This window comes from Capra hircus, chromosome 5 (genome assembly GCF_001704415.2).
Source record: "Capra hircus breed San Clemente chromosome 5, ASM170441v1, whole genome shotgun sequence".
NCBI lineage: Eukaryota > Metazoa > Chordata > Mammalia > Artiodactyla > Bovidae > Capra > Capra hircus.
In genome coordinates, this window is record NC_030812.1 from 115,545,452 (window position 1) to 115,566,852 (window position 21,401).

At 56.6% G+C, this 21,401-nt stretch overlaps 1 protein-coding gene across 2 annotated transcripts; it reads left to right on the top strand.

The window, feature by feature from the left end:
- GTSE1 (G2 and S-phase expressed 1) lies at positions 160-19,790 on the top strand. 2 transcript variants are annotated; one of them, XM_018048913.1, is made up of 12 exons: positions 160-230; positions 559-754; positions 5,282-5,339; positions 5,442-6,066; positions 9,140-9,307; positions 9,987-10,110; positions 11,894-12,268; positions 15,957-16,029; positions 17,462-17,692; positions 17,866-18,070; positions 18,645-18,857; positions 19,305-19,790. In XM_018048913.1, exons 2-12 carry the CDS (start codon positions 733-735, stop codon positions 19,386-19,388), a joined length of 2,178 nt encoding a protein of 725 aa, XP_017904402.1. In that variant the 5' UTR covers positions 160-230; positions 559-732; the 3' UTR covers positions 19,389-19,790. The 2 variants fall into 2 exon arrangements, with proteins under 2 accessions (XP_017904402.1, XP_017904403.1); XM_018048914.1 differs by having other exon boundaries at positions 196-230; positions 670-754.

Here is a 21,401-nt window from a genome sequence, read left to right on the forward strand (position 1 = left end):
CCGGACCTCGGGCACGCGCAGCGAGCTACGGCAGTGCGCAAGCGCGCCACCCTCTTTTTTTTTTTTTTTTTTTTTTTTTGCCCCCCTTGCGGCTCTCACTACAACCCCCAGGATGCACCGGGCCCCGCGGCCTTTCAAACCGGCCAATCAGCAGCCCGCAGCGCTTCCTGCGCGCCCCGTTTAAACCCAGGGCGCAGGCGCATCGGCTGGGATGTGGCGGCGGCTCTGGGGTAAGGGGGTCGCCGGGCGACTCGGGTGCGGCTCTGTGTAGGGGGGGCGGTCAGCGGTCCTCGGGGCGCGGGGGTCGGGCCAGGTCGGGGGCGGCGGGGCCCCCCTGGCGCGCTCCGGCGAGGCTGAAGGAGGTCTTCAAGCCGAAGACCCCAGGCTTGAAGCCCAGCCGGGGAGGTCTGTTTGTCCGGATCCGGGGCCCCGGTTCGGGGTGCCTCGGATGGCGCCGGCCCAGAGGCGAGCGGGCCCCGGGGCGGAGGGTCTTGGGCTGCGGCCGCGGTGGCCTCTGCCGGCCTCGCGGTCTCTCCCTAACCAGCCCTCTCTGTCCAGCCGGTGCTGCAGTGGCCCGCACGGTGAGGGCTTCCCTGGGGGGCTAGGGGAACCCCGGCTCCGACACCCGCCCCGCTTCTGTCTCTTGCTTCTTGCTGTGACCTCTGACAGCCCTGGCCGGGGAAGGAGGAAGCGACGTGCCTTCAGCCTGCCTGGCCCCCCCAAGAAGCGGAGATGGAGGCTCCCAAGAAGGAAGGTACGTCCTTGTCTCCGCAGCTCTGTCGGTCTGGGGGGCTCAGGGAACACGCAGGTCGATTTAATGCTCCTGTGAGAACTTGCTTGTTTATTTATTCGGTACTCACCCCGCTCTCTGCGCCCCGGTAAACTCCCTGTCTCCCCGGAGTTTTTGCATTCCTCTGACTTCTTTCTTTTCCGGGTTTTCTACATTCCCTTTACCCCCCAGTTGTGACTTCTCGGGGAGCAGGGATTCTTCTCCATCCTATATACTTCAGTGTCCCAAGGGGCTGACATACTCCGTAGGCACTCAGGTCTGTGGAGCTGATGTTGCCTCTTGGCTGGTTGCTGGTGTCCGTTTGCTGAGACTTGTCCAGGATCTTTACCAGCACATCGGGCCAGTCAGCCTGGCCTGTAGCCTTGCTGTCTTGTTCTGTTCCTGTCTGCTGTGAATGTGGAAGTGAGAGCACAGCCTCACAAAAGGAGTTACGGGCCCTCTTTTTCTGCTGAAGCGTGGGGACATCTTTATAGCCTTTGTCTTCATGACATGTGTGCGAGTCAGGGAGACTGAGTACCCCAGTTTCTCCTTAATACCCCCCTTCTGCAGAAACAGCCACAAGACTGCTAGTCATCAGCGCCGCTTCCTCGGGTCTAGAACAGGGTTTGCTGCCGCAGCCTGACCTCCACCCTCGCGTGTATGCCCTCCCTTTCCAGGCCTTCTGCATGCAGCTGAACCCCTGTTGCTGCTCCCTGAGGACTTCTGTGTGTCACCCTCCTTTATATCTTTATATCTTTTCTTGTCTGTTCTTCATGCTCATCACGCTCATCACTGATGTATAAATAGGTCCCGTTGTCCGACTTGCCCTCACGTGCTCCACGCCCTCTCTGCTGCGGTGTGCCTCATTCAGAGCCAGACTTCAGAGCAAGAACTTTCCCCACTTGTTTCGCTGCTCTTTTCCACAACCTTCAACCCCTCTGAACCCTCTCTGCCCTCTCACTTCACCCAGACTGCCTTTGTCCGTCACTGAGCACATCCGTGTTGCGAAATCCGCAGTCATTTTTTCTGTTCTTCCAGTGACTTTTGACCTTTTCTCCTACAGGAAACTTGGCCAGCTTGGCTTGTTGCTTTTCCTTCTGTCCACTCTGGCCGGTATATCTCCAGCTGTTTGCAGACTTCTCATTCTGTCCCACCTTCTGAAGCCGAATTCCCCAAGACCTGGTCTGGGGTCTCTCTGAACTCCCCCTCCCCTCCTGCAGGTTCTCAGACAGTCCTTTAACCCTTCCATCTTCTGGTGGTGCCCACATTTTGTCTGGGGTGCAGTCTCTCCTCTGAGTTCTGGGCTTTGCATCCACCTAGCTGGCTGCCGTCTTCACGTGAATGTCTCCCACCTCTTACTCAGCGGGTCCCACCTCCCACCCCATTTTTGGCTGGTTCTTTGTCTTTGTGAAAAGTGAAAAGAAAGTTATCACTCAGTCCTGTTTGACTCTTTGTGACCCCATGGACTGTGACCACCAGGCTCCTCTGTCCATGGAATTCTCCAGGCAAGAATTCTGGAGTGGGTTGCCGTTTCCTTCTCTGCTGTCTCTGTAATAGAAGTCGATTGCCTGTCCATTGACCTAGCTGAGAAAGTTGTGAAGCATTTGTTCAGTCATCAGTTACTGTCATTTCCACGGTATATTTTGGATCCATCTACCTCTTTCCAGCTCCACCCGAATGCCACCACCTTGGTCTCAGCCACATTAACTTGCCGCCACCTACATGTATATTTTGCACTTTAGCCAATGTGTGCACTGTAATTTCAGTAGATACCGCCTGCTTCTTTTATAGCACATCCACCAGGGTGGCCTTTTGAAAACAAAAGTTAGAGCACAACACTCTTCTGCTTAAAACCCTTCGACAGCTCCCGTTGCACTCTGAATAAATTAAAAGCTTGTCATGGCTTGGATGCCACCTAGGATCTGACCTGACCTGTGTCTCCACCTCCTCCAGCCACTGGCCTCAGAGATGTCCCCACTTCCCGGTGGCCCCTCCCCACGCCGCCTTCCAAGGTGTGTGCCCGCTGGACAGTGTGCCCCCGAGGAGCACCTAGCGGAGGACGCAGCCCACATCTGCAGAGTGGATGGAGGGGGCAGCTAGCCCAGGTCACCCTGAGCCAGTGGCGGAGCCTGGCGTGGAAGGCTTTTCCCCTGACTCCTGGCCCAGGATTCCTTTCCCTACAGCAGATGTTTGGAATTTTCTGGTAGTGACCCATGAAACTGACTCCCTAGGTTTTAGGCACATTGGAAAGTGAGGAGTCCATCTCCTCCTCCTTTCTGCCCCTCCACTGCCCAGTTACCACCTCCAGAGGCCACTGACCTCGGCCTCCTGGGCAGTCCAGACCTGACTTGCGCACGTGTCAGTCCAGCCCCCCTCTTCTATAGCAGGTAGAACCCTGCGCACCATCTTGGGTTTTGCCTCTAATTTATCTTGATGAGCTCTGTGTATCAATATAGGAAGTGTTACTGCTCTTCTCCGAGCCCAGGTCGTCTTGCATTCCACTGTGGGGCTGTGCTGTGAGCTTATCTGCCATCCGGGAACTTGGCTTTGTGGCTGGTGTCTCGCCGTTGCAAGTGCTGCTGCAGTAAACCAGGTGGGGTATTTGACAGCAGCAGTAGGCTTCCCGTCGGGGTGTGTGCGTTTCTTTCTTGGTAGGTACTGTCAGGCTACCCTCCGTAGAGCTGTAGTAACTTACAAATCAAACTTAGATTTTCAACAGTCTTACCAGTGAAAACTGGAGTCGTGGCCGTCTCTGAATTTTTCATGGCTCTTGCTTTTGAGTGCGACTGAGCTTCCGGTCGTGCGTTTCAGAACGTCCCCTTTCGCCCCCGTGCCTCGCTCTGCTCCTGTCCTTTGCCTGCTCTTCCCGCGTGTCCGGCGCTCACCTGCGGTCTGGGGGCGCTTGCCAGCAGCCCTCGCGATGGGACCGCCCGTGTTCTCTTCCCTGTCTGCTATTCCTGCCAGCTCTGCTTGCGGTGGTTTTTGTCACGTGAGACGTTACATCTTTAATATATTGGGCTATCAACCTGTTGCTTTATGGCTTCCAGCACGGTGTCAGAGTTAGACCTCTGCACTCCAGGCTATACAGAGATTTCCCCGTGGTGTCAGAGTTAGACCTCCGCGCTCCAGGCTGTACAGCGATTTCCCCGTGGTTTCTTGTTCCTTTTGGGTTTCGTTTTTTCCAGTTAAGTCTTGGACCTTTTGGGGATCTGTCCTGGTATAGTCTACGAGCTATGGATCAAACTTCAGGTGCATATATTTCTCCCTCTCAGAGGACTATCCAGTTTATCTCAATACCGTTCGTTGAATAATGCATTTCCCCCTTTTGTTCGATATGTTACTTTTATGACGCGCTAAACTTTCTTTATATCCACCTTGCATAGTTCTTGTTAACTCACAGGCGTTTTGCATTCTTTGGTGTGTAGTATATAAAGTCTTTTCTTCCATTATATCTTCTGCTCTTTTTAGATACGAAAGCTGTTGATTTGTCCTGTAATAATTTTGTCTTCAGACATTTGCTTTTATTCTTTCACAATTTATAGTAGTTTTGGCTGATTTTCTTGCTATTTCTTGTATGTAATCAGAGCGTCTGTGCATGGTGGCAGTTTTAACCTCCAAATTCTTTGCTTTTGTTCACTTGTTGGTCAGTGTTGCCTGGTGTTGGTTAAGGCAGATTTTTAACCACTGGGCCACCAGGGAATCCCCAGTTCATTGCTTTTTGAGAAATATTTGCTAAGTGTCCAGACTGTGAGGTGGAGTTCGGGAGAGTACTAGACATTTACTGTTTCGGAGGAGCTTCCAGGCTAGGTGGGGCCACAGAAGGTCGAGAGACACTTACTTACAGGATGGTGATGCTCAGGCAGACGTAGGTCCGGGCCTGGGGGAGCCCCACGAAGCCCTAAGGGAGGTGGACCTAGAGCAGGGTGTGGAGCTGGGGTAGGGAGCGGTGGCCCCAGCCGAGGGGTGCCCTCGCCCAGGGGCTGAGCCCTGTGCACACAGGATGTCAGCGGCACTTTATCCAGCATTCAGGACGGGCTCCAGGGAGAGGTGATGGTCCTCAGGTGTCCATGGGGCCCCTCTTGTGCCTGTGAGGGGCGCTGAATTGGCTTTTGAAAGAGGACTAGCTGTAGTCTGTGACTGTGGAGTGCGGGAGCTGAGGCAGGTGGTCTTTTGAAAATGTTCTGTACCAGAAAATGACTGACTGCGTCTTGCAAAGCTAATCAAATGATTGAGTGAATGCATTTTAGAACATGTCTTTAATATAAGGACTTAAAAACAAGGACTTGGGCTTTGATGGCAGCTTAGCGAACACAGAATGGCTGATGCTGTTTGTTTTTTTTTAAAGGAAAAATTAAGATAATCTAGAGCTCTTTGAGAAAATGTGATTATTAAAACACTGCTGTCACATTGGAGAAGTTAAACTTGAAAAGAGTTTTGATCGCTGTGGAGACTGGTGATGTTTGCCCATTATCAGCCCACCCCTAAGGTAACGGCTGACTTTTTCCTCCCCAGACATTCTTCTGTTGGCTGATGAAAAGTTTGACTTCGACCTTTCGTTGTCTTCTTCAAGGTAAAAAAAATGAGTTTTCTCCCCTTGCCTTGGTGTAACCACGTTCAGTCAAGCCTTTCGCGTGATGCCAGTGTTGTTACTAATCCTTTTCTTTTAACATAGTGCCAATGAAGAGGATGAAGTCTTTTTTGGACCAGTTGGCCATAAAGAAAGGTGTATTGCTGCCAGCTTAGAATTAAATAATCAGCTTCCCGAAGAACCTCCTTTGCCAGCTTCTGAAAGACACTTCACCTGGAGTCCGCTTACGGGGGAAAAGTTTGTGGAAGTTTATAAAGAAGCTCACTTACTGGCCTTCCAGATACAAAGCAACGGCAGAACCAAGGCGGCCCCGGCTGCCCAGCCCGCAGACCCCGGGAGCCAGGGAGTGGAAGGGTTCATACAGGAGTCTAAACTCAAAATAAACCTCTTCGATAGAGAAAATGAAGCGAAGAAAAGCCCCAAGTCACTTAAGCGGGAGACATACTGCCTGTCGGATGACCTCTGGAGGGCACCGCTGCTCCGGGGCACTCAGCCCGCCTCTAGCGCAGCCCCACCGGCCGCTCCTGCCCAGACCAGCTGCCCCGAGACCTCGGGGCCGCTGCCCACCTCATGCCCTTCCCTGCCAGCAGAGTCCAGTGCTGCTCAGCCTCCGAACCAGGCCGGGGCTCCGAAGAAGGTCACCAGCAAGTTGCTGCCGCCCCGAACCTCGTCCCTTCGAGGAAAGAGCCTTCACTCGACCGTGGAGAAGGTAGCCTCCCCAGCACTTTTATCTGGGGGCCAGATGCTGCCTTGCTTCTGAGCCCTCCAGGTTTATGCCCGGGAACAGACCACTGTGGGGGAGCCTGGGGATGTCTTACTTGGAGGGAGGGCTCAGAGATGCTGGCATGGGACGCTCAGAAGGCGCTGTGTCCGTGGCGTGGGGAGCCGGGCAGGGCGGCACAGGCAGGGCTGGGTCCCTATCTCGGTGACTCAAGGACACCTCATCCTCCATTCCGTTTGAGGTCTTCCCTTCCGTTTTGTGACAGCACTGGACATTCCCTCTCGCCTACCTGCCCGCTCCCCGCTCCCGGTAGGGATTTTGGGTGCGTTAACAGCAGTTTCTTCCCCAGATCCCCCTTCTGGGTGGCCGTGAGTCTCCCTCTGAGCCATGACTGTGTTTAGATTGCCTTCCTCCCAGACATGAGTGGAGGTGCTGCTCTAGCATGTGGTGGGGGACACGTGTGCCTTTGGGGTGCTGTTAGCCAGCTCCAGGAAGATGGGAGTCCTAGCGGCTTGTGGGTAGCAGGGTAAGGGTCAGACTGCGGCCGTCACCTGGGTTTGCCTCTTCTGACTCTGAGCTCAGGGAGGGGCGGTAGCACAGGGGCGGCGAGGGAGAGCTGGGAGCCTGCCCTGCGCCGTCCCCAGCTCTGCGGCCCTAGCCACCGGCTTCAGCACTCCCAGCCAGTTAGAGAGGAGCGTTGCTTCGCGGGGCTGTCAGCAGGGTTAGGTCCATGCAAAACACTCAGCACAGGCAAAGAAGATCCCTGCGTGGCTCCTGAGCCCACAACTGCCTGCTAGCAGAGCCCAGACCTGAACCAGGCTGGGCGTGGGTCTGCACAGAGACCCTTCGAGGGGCTGCGTAGCCTCTGCTTCTCCAGGGCTGAAGCTGTCCTGTAGTCTTGCAGATGCCTCTTCCTGGAGATATTTAGGTGTAAATTTCTGAAGTGACTTTTCCAGAATGAAAGCAGCGTGGGTCCACGTGCGACACCGGACTTGGGCCCGGATTTGTGTGGGTAACACATAGACTCAGGGCCTGGGCTGTGATGTAATTTCAGCTGTTCTGTGCTTAGCCACCCAGTCGTGTCCAGCTCTTCGCAACCCTGTGGACTGTAGCCCGCCAGGCTCCTCTGTCCATGGGATTCTCCAGGCAAGAATACTGGAGTGAGTGGCCGTGCCCTCCTCCAGGGGATCTTCCTAACCAGGGGATCGGACCCAGGCCTCCTGCATTGCAGGCAGATTCTTTACTGTCTGAGCCGCCAGGGAAGCCCATGACTATTCTGGATCCTTTAATTTTCTGGGTCGTAAGAAGCACTCTTTTGCCAGAGAGCTGAGTTTTGGTCAGTGAGGGGTTAGCTGGACTATTGAGCTGTTTGAGCTCACCCAGGGACCCCCGTTACTTCCCATGTTGTTTCTATGCAAAGTGACTCTGACACACCGTCACCTGTGAGGATTGCTTGTAGACAAGGCTGGACCTCTTGATTGAACCATCTAGATGTGTCTTTTCAAGACACCTGCTAGGATGACTGTGGTGGTGGTGTGGTTGCTAAGTCGTGTCTGACTCTCTGCGATCCCATGGACTGTGGCCCACCAGGCTCCTCTGTCCATGGGATTCTCCAGGCAAGACTACTGGAGTGGGTTGCCATTTCCTTCTCTAGGGGATCTCCCTGACCCAGGAATCAAACCAGGGTCTCCTGCATTGCAGGCAGATGATTACCAACTGAGCTATGAGGAAAGCCCAGGATGGCTGTAGTGAGAATTAAAAAAACAAAGTAAGTGTTGATGAGGACGTGGAGAAATTGCATCCCCGTGCATTGCCCATAGGGCCGTGCAGTGGTGCAGCCTCTGTGGAAAAACAGTTGGGCGGTTCCTGGAAAAGTTAAACTCGGGATTATCACGTGATCCAGCAATTCCACATGTTCCACTTGGGCACATTCCCAAGAAAACTGAAAGCATGTGTCCACACAGAGACCGTGTAGCAGTGTTGAAAGCAGCTTCATTCATAAAAACCGAAAAGCAGGAACAATCGCGATGCCCACCAGCCGATGACTGGGTGAGGGGAATGCGGTCTGTGTGTGCAGTGGGGTACTTTTGGCCCGTGAAGAAATGCTGGACTGACACACGGAAAACGGGGGTGACCCTGGGGAACATGGTCAGGAAGAAGCCAGGCGCAGAAGGTCCCACGTACAGTCTCATTTACAGGAAGTGACCGTAGCAGGCGAGTCGTGGCTTGCTCAGGAGACAGTGGGTCCATGGTCAGCCGGCTGGGAGGTGCCAGGAGTGCTGACGGCCAGGAGTGGCTTTTAGGGGCAACAAAAACGTCGTCAAGTGACCCTGTGACAGGATGCCGAAAACCACTGACGTGCACGCTTTAAAACGGTGGGCCCTCACTTAGAGAGGCATGTCCCCGTGTAGAAGGTGATGTAAACGGTGGGCCCTCACTTAGGAGAAGCATGTCTCAATGTGAAGAATGATGTAAGGGGGAAAGAAGGTTACTGCTTTATGAGCTTCTTTTGCTTCTTATGAACTCTTCTTAGTATGAGGGGTTATTTATGGAAGCATGAATCACTTCCACGAATGCCCTTATACCTAAAAGTGAGGAATTTATTCTTTGTTGGGCTCTGCTCGCTGAAGAAAAATGGCCTTGAGTATTAGGTGAAGATTTATTGGAGCTGAGCAGCTCCTCTGGTACAGGGCATGGCCATTTAATGAATGATTCCTTTCCGTGCGGCATTTTAAAATTTGTGTAGCTAGACCCAGTTTCCTCATTATCACCCTTAAATAAGAATCCTGACTGAGGACGAGCCCTGGAGGAGTTCTCTCCTATCAATGGTCTGTCGTGGTATTATTTTACCCTGTTTCTAATGAGGAAGCAGGCTCCATCATCATTCTTCTCTGGTAATTTGGCGGAGGAAGTGAACCGCTGTATTCTTTTCTCTCCGATTGATGGATTGAGGACTGCATGTTGGGAAGATGGATGGTGTCTGCCCTCTAATTGAAGCCTTCGTGTGTCTCTACATTGTGGAAGACTAGACAGTCCTCACATTTCAATTTACAATTTTCAGCCCACGAGACAGAAACCAGCTAGTCCTCCCAGGATGAAAGTCCAAAACGAAAAGGACGCCCACAGCAGCATGCCCCCGGACAAGCTCAGCACCACCCGGGACGCCGCCGGTATAGCCGCTGGAAGCCACTTGGTCCCAGGCAAGCGGTCGCTCCCTGTTCCAAACAAGGTGGGTTGGCCGGGGCTGGGGCAAGGGTGGGGATTGGCCTGTGAGCACAGGGAGTAAGGGGCAGCTTTGAGGATGTGGGATGTGGGATGTGGGATGTGGGATGCGTCTGGACCAAAATCAAGGTTTAGGAGGTTGAAGGCAGGATCCAGGAGGGGCGGTGTGCTGAAATGCAGGGCACGGAGGCCTGGCACACGGGAGGGCCTGGCCACTGCTCCCGGGGAGCTGTGGGCACCGTGGAATGTCGGCCCCCCTGAGCTGACATCGGGTGTCTGATGGCAGAGATGGCCCTGCTTCCCTCCCGGGGCTGGTGCACCAAGGAAGTGGGCTGTCGCCGCTTTGAGAACCACAGCTCCTCCCGGGCGTGGAGGCGACCGTCCTCGTGTTTGCCGTTCGTTTTCCAGCGCTGAGCTCTGTGTGCTTGTGAAAGTGCCGCGTCCCTGGTGGTACTTGCTAAGCTTGCCCACACTGGGCCCTGCAGCTATCCAGTGCACAGGCTGGGGTCCAGGCCCCACGCCCGCGGTCAGCAGGCTCCCGGTGCGCCTCCCACAGGGAACCTGGCGGCCACACCGGGGAGCACTGCTCGGCCTTTCTCTGATTCGAGATGATAACTTGTAGACTGTTGAAAACCCCAACTTTTGCAGAAATAAGTCTTGGGTAGGTAACAAAGTCTCTGTTTCAGTCCGGGCCGAAGAAAACCATGCTGAAACCTCCTGGGGGCGCTGGCGGCCTGGCAGGAAGGGCCTCGTCAGGGTCCGTCTTGGGCCTGAGCTCCGCTGCCTGTGCTTCTCCCGTGACCGGCAGAGGTAAGGCCAGCCCTGAGCGCCGTGCTCCTGCCAGACTTCCAGAACCACTCAGCTCAGCCGCAGGCTCTGGAAGGCTTGCTCTGGTCTGGGGTGGGGACACTGCTGGGGCCTCCGTCCTCAAGGTGCCTCCCCTCCTCCGTGGAGAGGCACGGTCCGCGGGCGCTCTCAGTCTCGGCTGAGTTGAGCCGTCACGGGTGGCTCTGTAGGTAAAGAGCCCGCCTGCCAAGGCAGGAGATGCAAGAGCCTTGGGCTGGACCCCTGGGTCGGGAAGCCCCCCTGGAGAAGGAGGTGGCAGCCCACCCCAGTGTTCTGGCCTGGGAAGCCCCATGGACAGAGGAGCCTTGCGGGCTGTGTCCGTGAGGTCGCTGGGTCAGACGCAACTGAACACAAGCCGTCACAAGGTGGGCGCGCCCTGCTGGTGCCATGGGCCCAGCGTGACGCTGAGGCCAGCCTCCCGTGACCAAATGGAGGATCTTAAAGTAGGGCTGTTCCAGGTAGTGTAACGCCTGGGTGTTGGTTTAAATCTGCTCAAACCTGTTTCAACTCAGGCGACTTTGCTGTCTTTCCAAGCCGAGGGTGCCATCTGCTGGTAAAGGGGAGAAACCCTAGGAGGCTGTGGGAAGGCACGCGGCCTCCTGCCGTCAAGGACTAAAACCTTGTTCAAAGCAGATTTGCTGGGTAGGCTCTAAGCCGGGCAGCGCGGCCTGCGTTTTGTACACAGACGTGAGAAGTCTCTCCTCTGGAGCGAGGCCGGTCCGATCTGGGGCCCTGACCGCCTGGGTGGTCTGGAGAACTGAAGTTGCATCTGTACCTTTACAAACCTGGGGGGGGTGGGCCGGCCCCGGCCCTGGCCCCCCCCTCGCAGTGTCTCTGTCAGCCTGAGGACCACCGGGCCCGTGTCTGGAGCGCGGTGCATGTTGAGGGAAACGAAGTTTTGCTACGCTAGGTGCCGTGAGTCTGGCTGTGTTGGTTCAGGCATCAGCACCAGTTCTGTCTATGATTTCTGAGCCTACCTCTGGGAAAGATCGAGACAGGCTGGGGGCGGCCTTCTGGTGAGTGTGTGTTCCTCTGTTTTCCGTGGCAAAATCCCCAGGGTCAGATCTGATGGGGATCTGACCGTCAGTGTGGCGGGGAGAGAGCACTGTGAGCCTTACACACTGTTTGACGTGGGCTGCGGTTTAGTCCTTCTCCTAAATTTCTCTTCAAGAACCTTTCACCAGGTTGGCCTCTGTGTCCGCTATTTGGCAGCTGCGTATTTTCACCCAGCTCATTTAAGTAGTCCTGGTAACTGACAGGACCCAGCCTCCCTGTGGCTGAAAGGAACTGACCAGTAAGGAGCCTCTGCTCCCCGCGTCTCCCTGCCCGCACCCCTGATTGGCCAGGTGGGGCATCTGACCAGACTGTCCGTCTTCACCGGCTCTGCTGGGATAGGGCTCTGCTGTCGACATAGTCAGTGGGGACAAGAGAGCTTGAGTTCGTGCATCCTTGTACGTCTTGGCGATCGTGTCTAGAATCAGCGCCTTGGATCACACTCGGCTAAGCCACGAGCGACCTGGGTTGCCTTGTGTTTGAGGATGTTGCCTGGTGGACATGCAGAATATTGTTCCTATGTCATATTTTTTAATATGGAAATCACCATGATAGAAATAAGTTGCTTTCTTTTCCACATTCTGAGGTAGATACGCTAAAGATAGCATATCTTGTGTGTGTGTGTTAAATAACTCCATCGTTTAAACACAGCATCAGCTTGAGTGACAACCAGCTTTCCTGTCTCCTCTTCCAGCTGAACCAAGTGAACGTCCAGCCATCTCTGTGGACAGTGCCCGGTCAAGCTCCAGCCAGACAGGCAGAATGGGGCTCACCCTGCCACGGCCGTCCCTGAAGGCGGGCCCCAGGGGCGTGGCCTGCAGGCAAAGCCAGAGGCCAGGGGCTGCGGAGTGGGCAGCGGAGCAGCCCAGGGGGCCTCCCAGAGCATCTCTCCCCCAGCCCCAGACCCCGGAACAGGGAGGCCCTGGGCCGAGCTCTCATTGTGGTTTGTCACAGTCTTCTCAAAGGGATAAGACCGGGAGTACAAGAAGGCGCGATTCCTGCCTAAACTCCAAGACAAAGGCTGTGCCTACCCCTACGAATCAATTTAAAATTCCCAGGTTTTCTACTGGTAAGTCATAGATAAACTTTAACGTGTCTTTAAAATAGTGAACAAATTATATTTAAAGTTCAGATAATTATCAGTTTTGGTGATGGTGTTTGCTTTCATTTCTTATAAAGCATTTTATATGTCTTTTAATTTTTGTAGGTTTGGATTAGTTGGTGAATTTCTTGAATTAATCCCCTCTGTGTAAACATATCGTTGTTCCATGGCAACTCTTAAGACTTTCTGTTGTTGCTTTCAGGGTTTTGGTTACTAACGTATTTTTGTGTGGCTTCCTTTGTGTTTACCCTGCTTGGGCATTCTTGAGCTCCTTTGTTCTGTGGGTTGATATTTTAAATTGGGTCTGGGAAACTGTAGCCACTGTCTCTTCACCACGCTTCCTTGCCCGCCCGGCCCTGGGACTCCAGTCGCCGTGTCAGAGGCCTTCTTGTGCTCTCCCCGGGTCACTCGAGCTCCGTCCCCTGGCCACTCGAGCTCCGTCCCCACCATTCTCTGTGCTTCCGTTTGGCTCGTTTCTGCTGGCCTGTCTGCACGCGCACGTGTCTGTTTTTTCCACAGTAAGTCTAACCTGCTCTTAGTCCATTCAGCTAAATTTTCATTTCTGACCTTACAGTTTCCCTTTTTTTTGTCCTCATGGTGTTTCTGTTTTCCTGTGAATTCTTGAACGTATCTACAGTGGTTGCTCTAAAGTCTCTTTGTTCTAATTCCATCCTCTGTATCATTTTGGGCCTGTTTCTATTGACTAATTTTTTTCCTGGTGATGGTCACGTGTTCCTGCTTCTTCACATGTCTAATGATTTTTTATTGTCTGTTAGACATCATAAGTTTTCTGCATGTCTGGACTTGAAGGAGTTGAACCTTGCTTTGACAGGCAGTTAGGTTTCAGGAGAACTTGATTCATTCAAGGCTGCCTTTAGAGCTCTGGTGGTGGGGTCTCGGCCTTTCCAATGTGCGGCCCTTCCGAGCCCCTCCTGCCTGTGCCGTGTCCCCTCTGGCCAGTTGCTGGGTGTGCCCCCCAGCCCTGTGATGAGGCCGCATTCCCGGCGCTCGCTCTTGACCCACGCGCCGCTGCTCACTGCACACCCAGGACTTGGGGTCCCTCTCGGGCTCCCGGAGCTTCTCTCTCTAGCCCTCTCTTCTCTGACTCCCTCCTGTCTCGTCCTCTGCTGCTCCCAGTTTCAGCCTCCTCGGGCTCTCCCCACCTGCCACAGCGTCCTGCTGGGGCCACCAGGCAGGAAGCCCCGTGTGGTGTCTGGTAGGTGCGGCGTCTGGTCAAGGTGAGCTCATCCGAGGAATGTGTGTCATGCAGGAGGCTGCATGAAAGGCCGGGGTGGTTCTGGCCTCCTCTCTAGCGGCTTCAGGATGTTTAAGTCAGCTTTGCTGGCCAACTCAGGTGGCTGTTAGCACCAGAAAACCTCACTGGAGCCCCTGCTCATGAAGAATGAGCCACGCTGGGGCTTCCCTGGCCCAGTGGTTGAGCCTCTGTGCTCCCACAGCATGTGGTGCAGGCTTAATCCCTGCTCAGGGAACTGTCACGTGCCACGTGCCGCCCCCCCCCGCCGCTCCCCGAAAAGGAGTGAGCCATCTGTTGAGTGTTGTCCATTGTTCGGCAGTCTTGGGTACAAGGGACATCATGGTAAGATAGCTCCTACTGATGGAACTTACATTTTTCTAGTGAAAGATAAGAAATGCAGTCAGGTAAGTACACTGTCAGATCATGGACTGCAGCACGCCAGGCCGCCCTGTCCATCACCAACTCCCTGAGTCTACTCAAACTCATGTCCATTGAGTAGGTGACACCATCCAACCATCCCATCCTCTGTCGTCCCCTTCTCCTCCTGCCTTCAATCTTTCCCAGCATCAGGGTCTTTTCCAATGAGTCAGCTCCTCGCATCAGGTGGCCCAAGTATTGGAGTTTCAGCTTCAACATCAGTCCTTCCAATGAACTGATCTCCTTTAGGATGGACTGGTTGGATCTCCTTGCAGTCCAAGGGACTCTCAAGAGTCCGCCCCAACACCACAGTTCAAAAGCATCAATTCTTCTGTGCTCAGCTTTCTTTACAGTCCAACTTTCACGTCCATACATGACTACTAGAAAACCCATAGCCTTGACTAGACAGACCTTTGTTGGCAAAGTAATGTCTCTGCTTTTTAATATCCTGTCTGGGTTGGTCATAACTTTCCTTCCAAGGAGCAAGCATCTTAATTTCATGGCTGTAGTCACCATCTGCAGTGATTTTGGAGCCCCCCAAAATAAAGTCAGCCACTGTTTACCCATCTGTTTGCCATGAAATGATGGGATTGGATGCCATGATCTTCGTTTTCTGAATGTTGAGCTTCAAGCCAACCTTTTCACTCTCCTCTTTCACTTTCATCAAGAGGCTTTTGAGTTCCTCTTCACTTTCTGCCATCAGGGTGGTGTCATCTGCATATCTGAGGTTATTGACATTTCTCCGGGCAGTCTTGATTCCGGCTTGTGCTTAATGGCATGAATAGAGGAAGTTGGAGAACAGTTTAGACAGACAGGTTCTCTCAGCTTGCTGGTCAGCGCAGCTCCCTCAGGAGGTGGCCTGAACCGTGTGCAGGGACGTCTTATCACAGGACGCCCGATAAGAAGGCAGCAAAAGGCGGAAGCAGTTCTCAGCCCTGGAGGTGGGGTGGGCGGGGGCTGCGGGGCGGTGGGCTGTGTGCTGTTCTTAGACGCTCCGCTGCCAAAAAAGAAACCCTGGGCGCCGGGCGGCCGCGTGGGCTGGGGTGGGGACCCCGCGGGAGCCGGGCTTCCGTTGAGATGTCTGAAGAAGCCGCAAGGTGTGTACCGTAGAGGCAGAAGGTGAACGCCTCAGGAAACAGGTTGGAGGTGGGGTGGCTTTTACAGCGTGTTGATAAGATCAGCTTCTACAGGGGACAGGAGGTGGGGGGTGGGTATGAGCGTGTCCAGGAGGCGCTCTGAGATCCTGCTGTGAAGAGACGCAGGGACGTGGACCGGGGCAGGGAGCGGGCCTGTCGCGTGGGGGCCACTGTAGGCTGCTCTGAGATGGGGGACCCTGGCCCGGGCCTCTCCCGGTTCCTCGGGGACCCGGGCTGCCTTTCCCTCTGGGGCTGTCATGGCCTCTGCCCGTGGTCTCCAAGACAGCGGGCTGCTACCCGGGGCTTGGCACCTGAGCCTTGGCCCCGGGTGAGTCTGGGACTCGGTCCCGTGAACCGTGGCCCTGGGCTTGGTCCTCTGAGCCCGCTTGTCCTCGCCCCGTGACCAGGTGAGATCACATGAAACCCTTGTCAGCCGCCAGATGGCACGTAAATACCGCTGTGTCTTGTGATGACCCTGGGCCATCCCAGTTCCCAAGAGCAGAGGTGGTGGCAGGCTCCATGGGGCCCGCCTGGAACCTTCCTCCAACTCCCCGTTAGCTCTGCCGCAGGGGGCTCATGGGAGTTCTGAGAGGGTCATCTGCCGAGTGCTCCGTCCCCATCGGGGGGTCAGCCAGGCTGAAGGCAGTGGTGGGACCAGAGCTCTTCCTCTTCTGCACCTGCTGGTCCCTGGGTGCGTCCCCAGGAAGGGGGGACGTGTCCCCCTGCACTCTGGGGCTGCAGGTTTTCCCTGCAACTTGGGAGGAGAGAGACCCTTAGAGGAGGCTGTCCGTGCAGTGAAGGTGGTGTTTCCCGGCTGCCTGACCGCTCACTTCCTCTCTCATCTCAGGTGAGCCCCCAGCCGGTGCGACGCCAAAGTCCTGTCGGGCACAGCGGCCACAGTCCTGCACATCGGTGGGGAGGTACGAGTCTGTCTACTTCCTCTCTTCTTACGAGAACAAGCCACGTCCCCGGTGACCTCTGAGAGCGTGTCCTCTGACGTGTGGGGGCCCCCCAGCCTGGCCCCGCGGGCCTGGCCTGAGCCTGGTCTCCTGAGTCGCCATGGTGTCCCTTGAGGTTGGCAGCGGCACAGACTGGCCCCTGGGGCAGGGCTGCCGGTCCTCAGCCCTGCCGTTCGGGTCTCTGGCTAGACCAGACCACCCACCCTCCTCGGAGGTTCCGCGCGGTCGGTCTGGGTGGAGCCGAGGGCCTGCAGGTCTCAGGTGACCCCCGTGTGCCGCAGCTGAAGACCACCGGCCTGGCTCAGGCTTGGGTTTGGGTCCCGGGGCTGCCGCTGCCTGGTCAGCATCTCATGCGGCCTGTGGAAGGTTGCTGGCCTCATTCCCTCATCTGCCCCGTGGGAATGGAACCAGGCAAGCAGTAAGAGAACGCACAGGCATGTGTGCACACACAGCACCCGCCCCATGCGTGTGCGCACTCCCGGGGGTCCTTCACACAGAGGGCATCCCACCCAAGGGGACGGGCAGCTCCGTCCACACACCTGGCCCTCCCCAGCTCCAAGTGCTGTCCCAGAGGAGGGACCCAGCCCCTCAGTCCTGTGCCCATCAGCTGGGGACGGGGTGCAGTGAGGTCACCCGACCCTCGGGCATGCCGCACCCAGGGCAGGGTCCTGGTGCCAGTGCCCCTGAGCAGAGTGGGAGTGCGGCCTCGGACCCCTCAGGGTGATTCGGGCAGGACAAGCCCCGGGGCTGGGGCCCTCCTCCCGGCTCTGCCCCGGGCCAGCCTGGCCTCTCCCGGCTCTCCAGGGCTCTGGGCCTGCCTCTGCTTGTACGTGAACTTGGCAGGCACTTCCTGGGGTTGGGCCAGGCCTCCCCTCCCAGCACCAGCCATGCTGGGCCGCCTCCCCGCCACGCACGCGGGGTCAGAGCAAGACCAGAGCGGACGGTCAGGGTGGGAAGGAGAGATGGGTGGGGAACCTGGCGCCCAGCCCACTCGCCTGTGCTCACTCGGCTCAGGGGCCTTGAACTCGGAGCGGGAGCTCACAGGGAGAGTGCATGACCCCACTGGGCTGCCTGGGCCTGGACTCCCTCGTGGAAACAGGAGTGCCAGGAGGAGGGGACTCGGAGCCCCATGAACTCCCACGCAGTGCCTCCTGGTTCCGCCCCTAATGTGCAGCCAAACCAGAGCAGAACCTCACATGGGCCCACTGAGGAACCAAAGCCCACCCCAGGGCTCCCGGGGGGTGGTGCCGTGCCCCCCGCCACCCAGGGCTCTAACGGGCCTCACTGGCCTGAGCCTTCCACGTTAAAGCCACAGGCTTCTACTGTTGGTGTGCAGCTGAGCCGTTGGGTGTTTGTTTGGGGTCATCTCTGCTGAAGGCTTTCCTCTTTCCAGGGTGGCCCACAGCACTCCCATGAGGTGGTCCTCAGCCACACAGAGCCTTGTCAGCAGCGTGAGGACCCCCGTGAGCACGAGGCGCCTGTCAGCCCTGCCCACGCCTGCTGGCCGCCGGCTCTCCAGCCTCCCTCTGGCAACCCCCACAACTGTGCCCAGGCTTCTGGCTTCTCCCCTGCCTGCATCTGCTCGGCGACTCTCTTCTGAGCCCCAGAAAAAATCCATGTTGAGGTGAGAGTTAAAGGCTGCAGTCATCTCCAATTTGTAAAACCTCAAGTGACTGTGTGCTGGGGGGTCCGCTCTGCACCGGATGCCGCTTCCACTCCCACCATGGTCCGCCCGGGTCACAGGCAGACGAGAGCGCCGTGTGGAGCGTCCTGACGGATGCTCTGTTCTCTCTGCAGAACTTTGCCCGCCAGGGAGGGCGATGGCCAGCCTGTATCCAGGCGCCCCGATTTGTCCCCCGACGGCAGCTGCTCACCTCTGTCTGCTGTGCCACAGGCACTGGACTTTTCTCCAGAAAAGAGCAATTTTACTTTTTCACAAAGTTTCACCACAGAAGTCACCCTGGACGGAGAGCAGCCCCCCGAAGCCGCAGCCCCCAGTGAGGTGAGGGCGCAGGTGGGGCCGCCGTGTGCAGGCCTGGGCCCTGCGGGTGACCAAAGACATCGCCTGTGGCCCCGGGCCCCGGCTGGGAGGCGGGAGGCCGTGGGACCTCCTCCCCTGGACGGACAGCAGTCCCCTGAAGCCGCAGCCCCCAGTGAGGTGAGGGGTGCAGGCGGGGCCGACGCATGCGGTCCTGCGCCCTGCAGGTGACCGAGGACATCGCCTGTGGCCCCGGGCCTGTGGTGTCAGCTGGGCCATGGCTGGGAGGCGGGAGGCCGTGGGACCTCCTCCCCTGGAGGAGACAGAAGCTGCATCTCCCTGTGTCTGACACCGGGGTTCATGGGAGGGGTGGGAAGCCAGGCCGGGGATTCATAGGGGAGGGGCTTCCCATGTTGACCACTGGCAGGAGGGGAGTCCTAGGTGCTCACACACCACAGCCCGGCCCGCCGGGGCCATCCCAGCCTCCTTTCTTAGGCCTCCAGACCAGCAGCCCCCGGGGCCTAGGCAGAGCCCACCTGCTTTCCCCAGGGCTGATGGAAGATGCTGGGAGGGCCCTTCACTATAGTGTGTTGTCCAGGCTCTCCTCGTGGATTTCAAACTGGATCAGCTCAGCCTCGCCGGGGAGGCTCTCGACACCGCCCTAGATGGCCGCCCGCTCATTGACTTCTGCGGGAGCCCTGAGGCAGTCGTGGCCCTGCGGTCTGGAAGCGGGCCCCTCGTCGACCTCCTGGCAAACACCCCAGAGGCAAACAGGAAGGCCGTGGCCAAGCCCCCCGACGAGGTGGGACAGGTGAGCTGTGCAGGGCCTGCTGGCTCTGGCCTCGGGTGGTCTCTGCTGGGCTTGATGCTCAGGCACGTCATGGTGACCCTGGAGAGTGGCCGTTGGGGCTTCCGAGGGCCGCGTGGCTCGGCTCGCCTCACCCTCAGCAGCGTGCGTGCCAAGGAGGCATCTTGACGGAGCCCTTCTGGGGCCACGGCCCCCAGCGCTTAACAGGGAGCAGAAACGCCAGAGGGACTCAGAGCTCTTCTGGGTGCCGCTGCCTCCTTCCAGCTGCTTCAGCGTGGCGGTCAAGGTGCCTTTCCTCTGGGCCCGAGCCAGGTTCACCCAGTACTTTGGCCAAACCGTGGGGAACCAGCCGCAGGCAGCCCCAGCTTCAGAGAGCCAGTCCTTCGGGGTCTGTGGGCCGGGAAGAGGGTCGCGGACGCTCCCTTCACCTGTGTGGCTTTTCTCCTGCAGCTCATAGACTTGGCTTCCCCTCTGATCCTGCTGAGCCCGGAGGCTGACAAGGAAAACACGGAGTCTCCGCTCCTCAAGTTCTGAGTGGAGTGAAGCAGTTCTTTGCGCTTCACCCAGTTACAGGAACAGTCCTAAAGTGGTACGCAACTGTCAGAGGTAAATACTAGAAGAATCTGTGCTGGAAAAGATGTAAGACAAAACAGAAAGCAAGTAAAGTGACCGCGCCTGGAGCAGGCTGTGGGGTTGAGGGTGGTGCTTGGCCACCTGAGGCCACTGCAGGCCACCGGGCTCCGTCCTCCCGGCCCAGCTTGCGTGCTGGGTGCAGAGTGAAGAATGGGTGCGCTCCAGATGAGTCTGGATTTTCTGCATGTAAAATAGCAAGTGACCATCTTTAAAGTTAAGATTGTATGAAAAGTTAAAAAGATTCTAGTTTAAGTTAAATGGTAAAGTAAATGAAAATGGATTAAACCACCTCTTGATGTTTAATATTATCCTAATTTTCAAAGACAGATGGCTGCATTTATTAGTGATCTCTATGCACAATGTATATTATTCGAAACGTTAATTCTTTCTACCAAAGTGGTTTTCAAAATTTAGCATGAAGAAAAATTGGTTAAGTGCAGACCCCAGGTCCCAGTCCCCAGGTCCGGGGCAGCCTAGTCATCTGCACTTTCAGTGAGCAGCCAGGGGGGTCCCGATGTGATGGTCCACAGACTATACCTGAGGGGAGGGAGCACGGGGGAGGAGGGGCTCGTGTGAATACTGGGGTGACGGGTGGTGTGTGGGGGACTGACCCCTGGGGTGCTGGAGCAGGAGCGCTCCTTGTGAGGTGCACTTCCGGCCTGCAGCCGTTCTGACTTGATCTTGGTTGAAAATGAGCGGGCCCGAAAGCCGCTAAAGTGTATGGATAATTTCTCAGTCTCTGCAGTGGCCGCACAGCAAACAGTAGGAACGCTGCTAAGTGGACCTGCTCTGGGGCTCCCGTCCAAGGCTCCCCGCGCGGAGCCAGGCGGCCTTTGACCCCAGAGGGGTGTCCCGCACTTCCAGGTCATTGTTTGGAAGGGCGACCCCAGTGGATCAAGAGTGAAAAGCGCGTCCTGGGCGGCGCTGCTGCACCTGCAGGTCAAGCGCTGCAGGTAAAGGAGGGGCTGCTCGGAAGGCGGGGTTCCTGCCTGGGGCAGCTGTTCAAGTGACCAGCGGCTAGCTCCCCGCGCTCTGACCTAAAACAGCCCTTGCCCCCGGAGCTCCCTCGGGCCGGTGGAGCCGAGCCCGTGGGAGTCCTGGCAGTCCGCTCCTCCGCCCTCGTCCCCATCCCAGTGGCCAGTGCGGCGTTAATCCACCACTAGGGTCCTCGGATGTCTGGTCTGGCTCCTCATTTCACAGGGGAAAGCCAAATCTGGGGTTGAATCCATTCAGTGAGTATTTATGGAGACTCTCCTGTGGGCAGCGGTCATGCGGGTGCAAAGCTCGCACATGGCTGTCTTCTGGGGCGTGGTGGTGAGTGGGAGAGAGGGGCTCTGGCCGTCCTGCCTACAGCGCAGGGGTGAGCTGGGCCTTGGCCCCTGCCTGCTCCCCCAGGCTCCTTGGAGCAGCTACACTCTGGTTTCCGTCCAGCTGGTCCAACAAAGCACTTTTCCTCTCTGGCTCCCAGGCCCTCAGCCCACCACTGGGAGGGAGACCAAGGGGAGGGGAGGGGCTGCCCTTTCCTCGGTACCTGGGGGTGAACAAGCTCGGGTGCCGCCAGAGGGCCACCCTTCTCAGCTTGAGAGGCCCAACTTCACGTGATCGTCACATTCCATTAATTCTCAGGTGCAAATACTTTCACGTTTCACAGCTGACATCCACACAGCTCACACTGCTGTTGTCGGGGCATTTGGGATGTCGTCGTTTACACGGCTGGTCCATCGTGCACCTGTGTTAGGCAGTGATTAAAGATTTGGAGCCTCTAAGTAGGAAGTGGTTGTCGCTCAGTCGCACAGTCCTATCTGACTCTTTGCGACCCCAAATAGCTAATAACTGCCCGTTAACCGAGAAGGAGCAGAAAACACAGTTGCCAAGGTGTCATGTTTCAGCCACTGTAGGGGTGGGTGGCAGCTC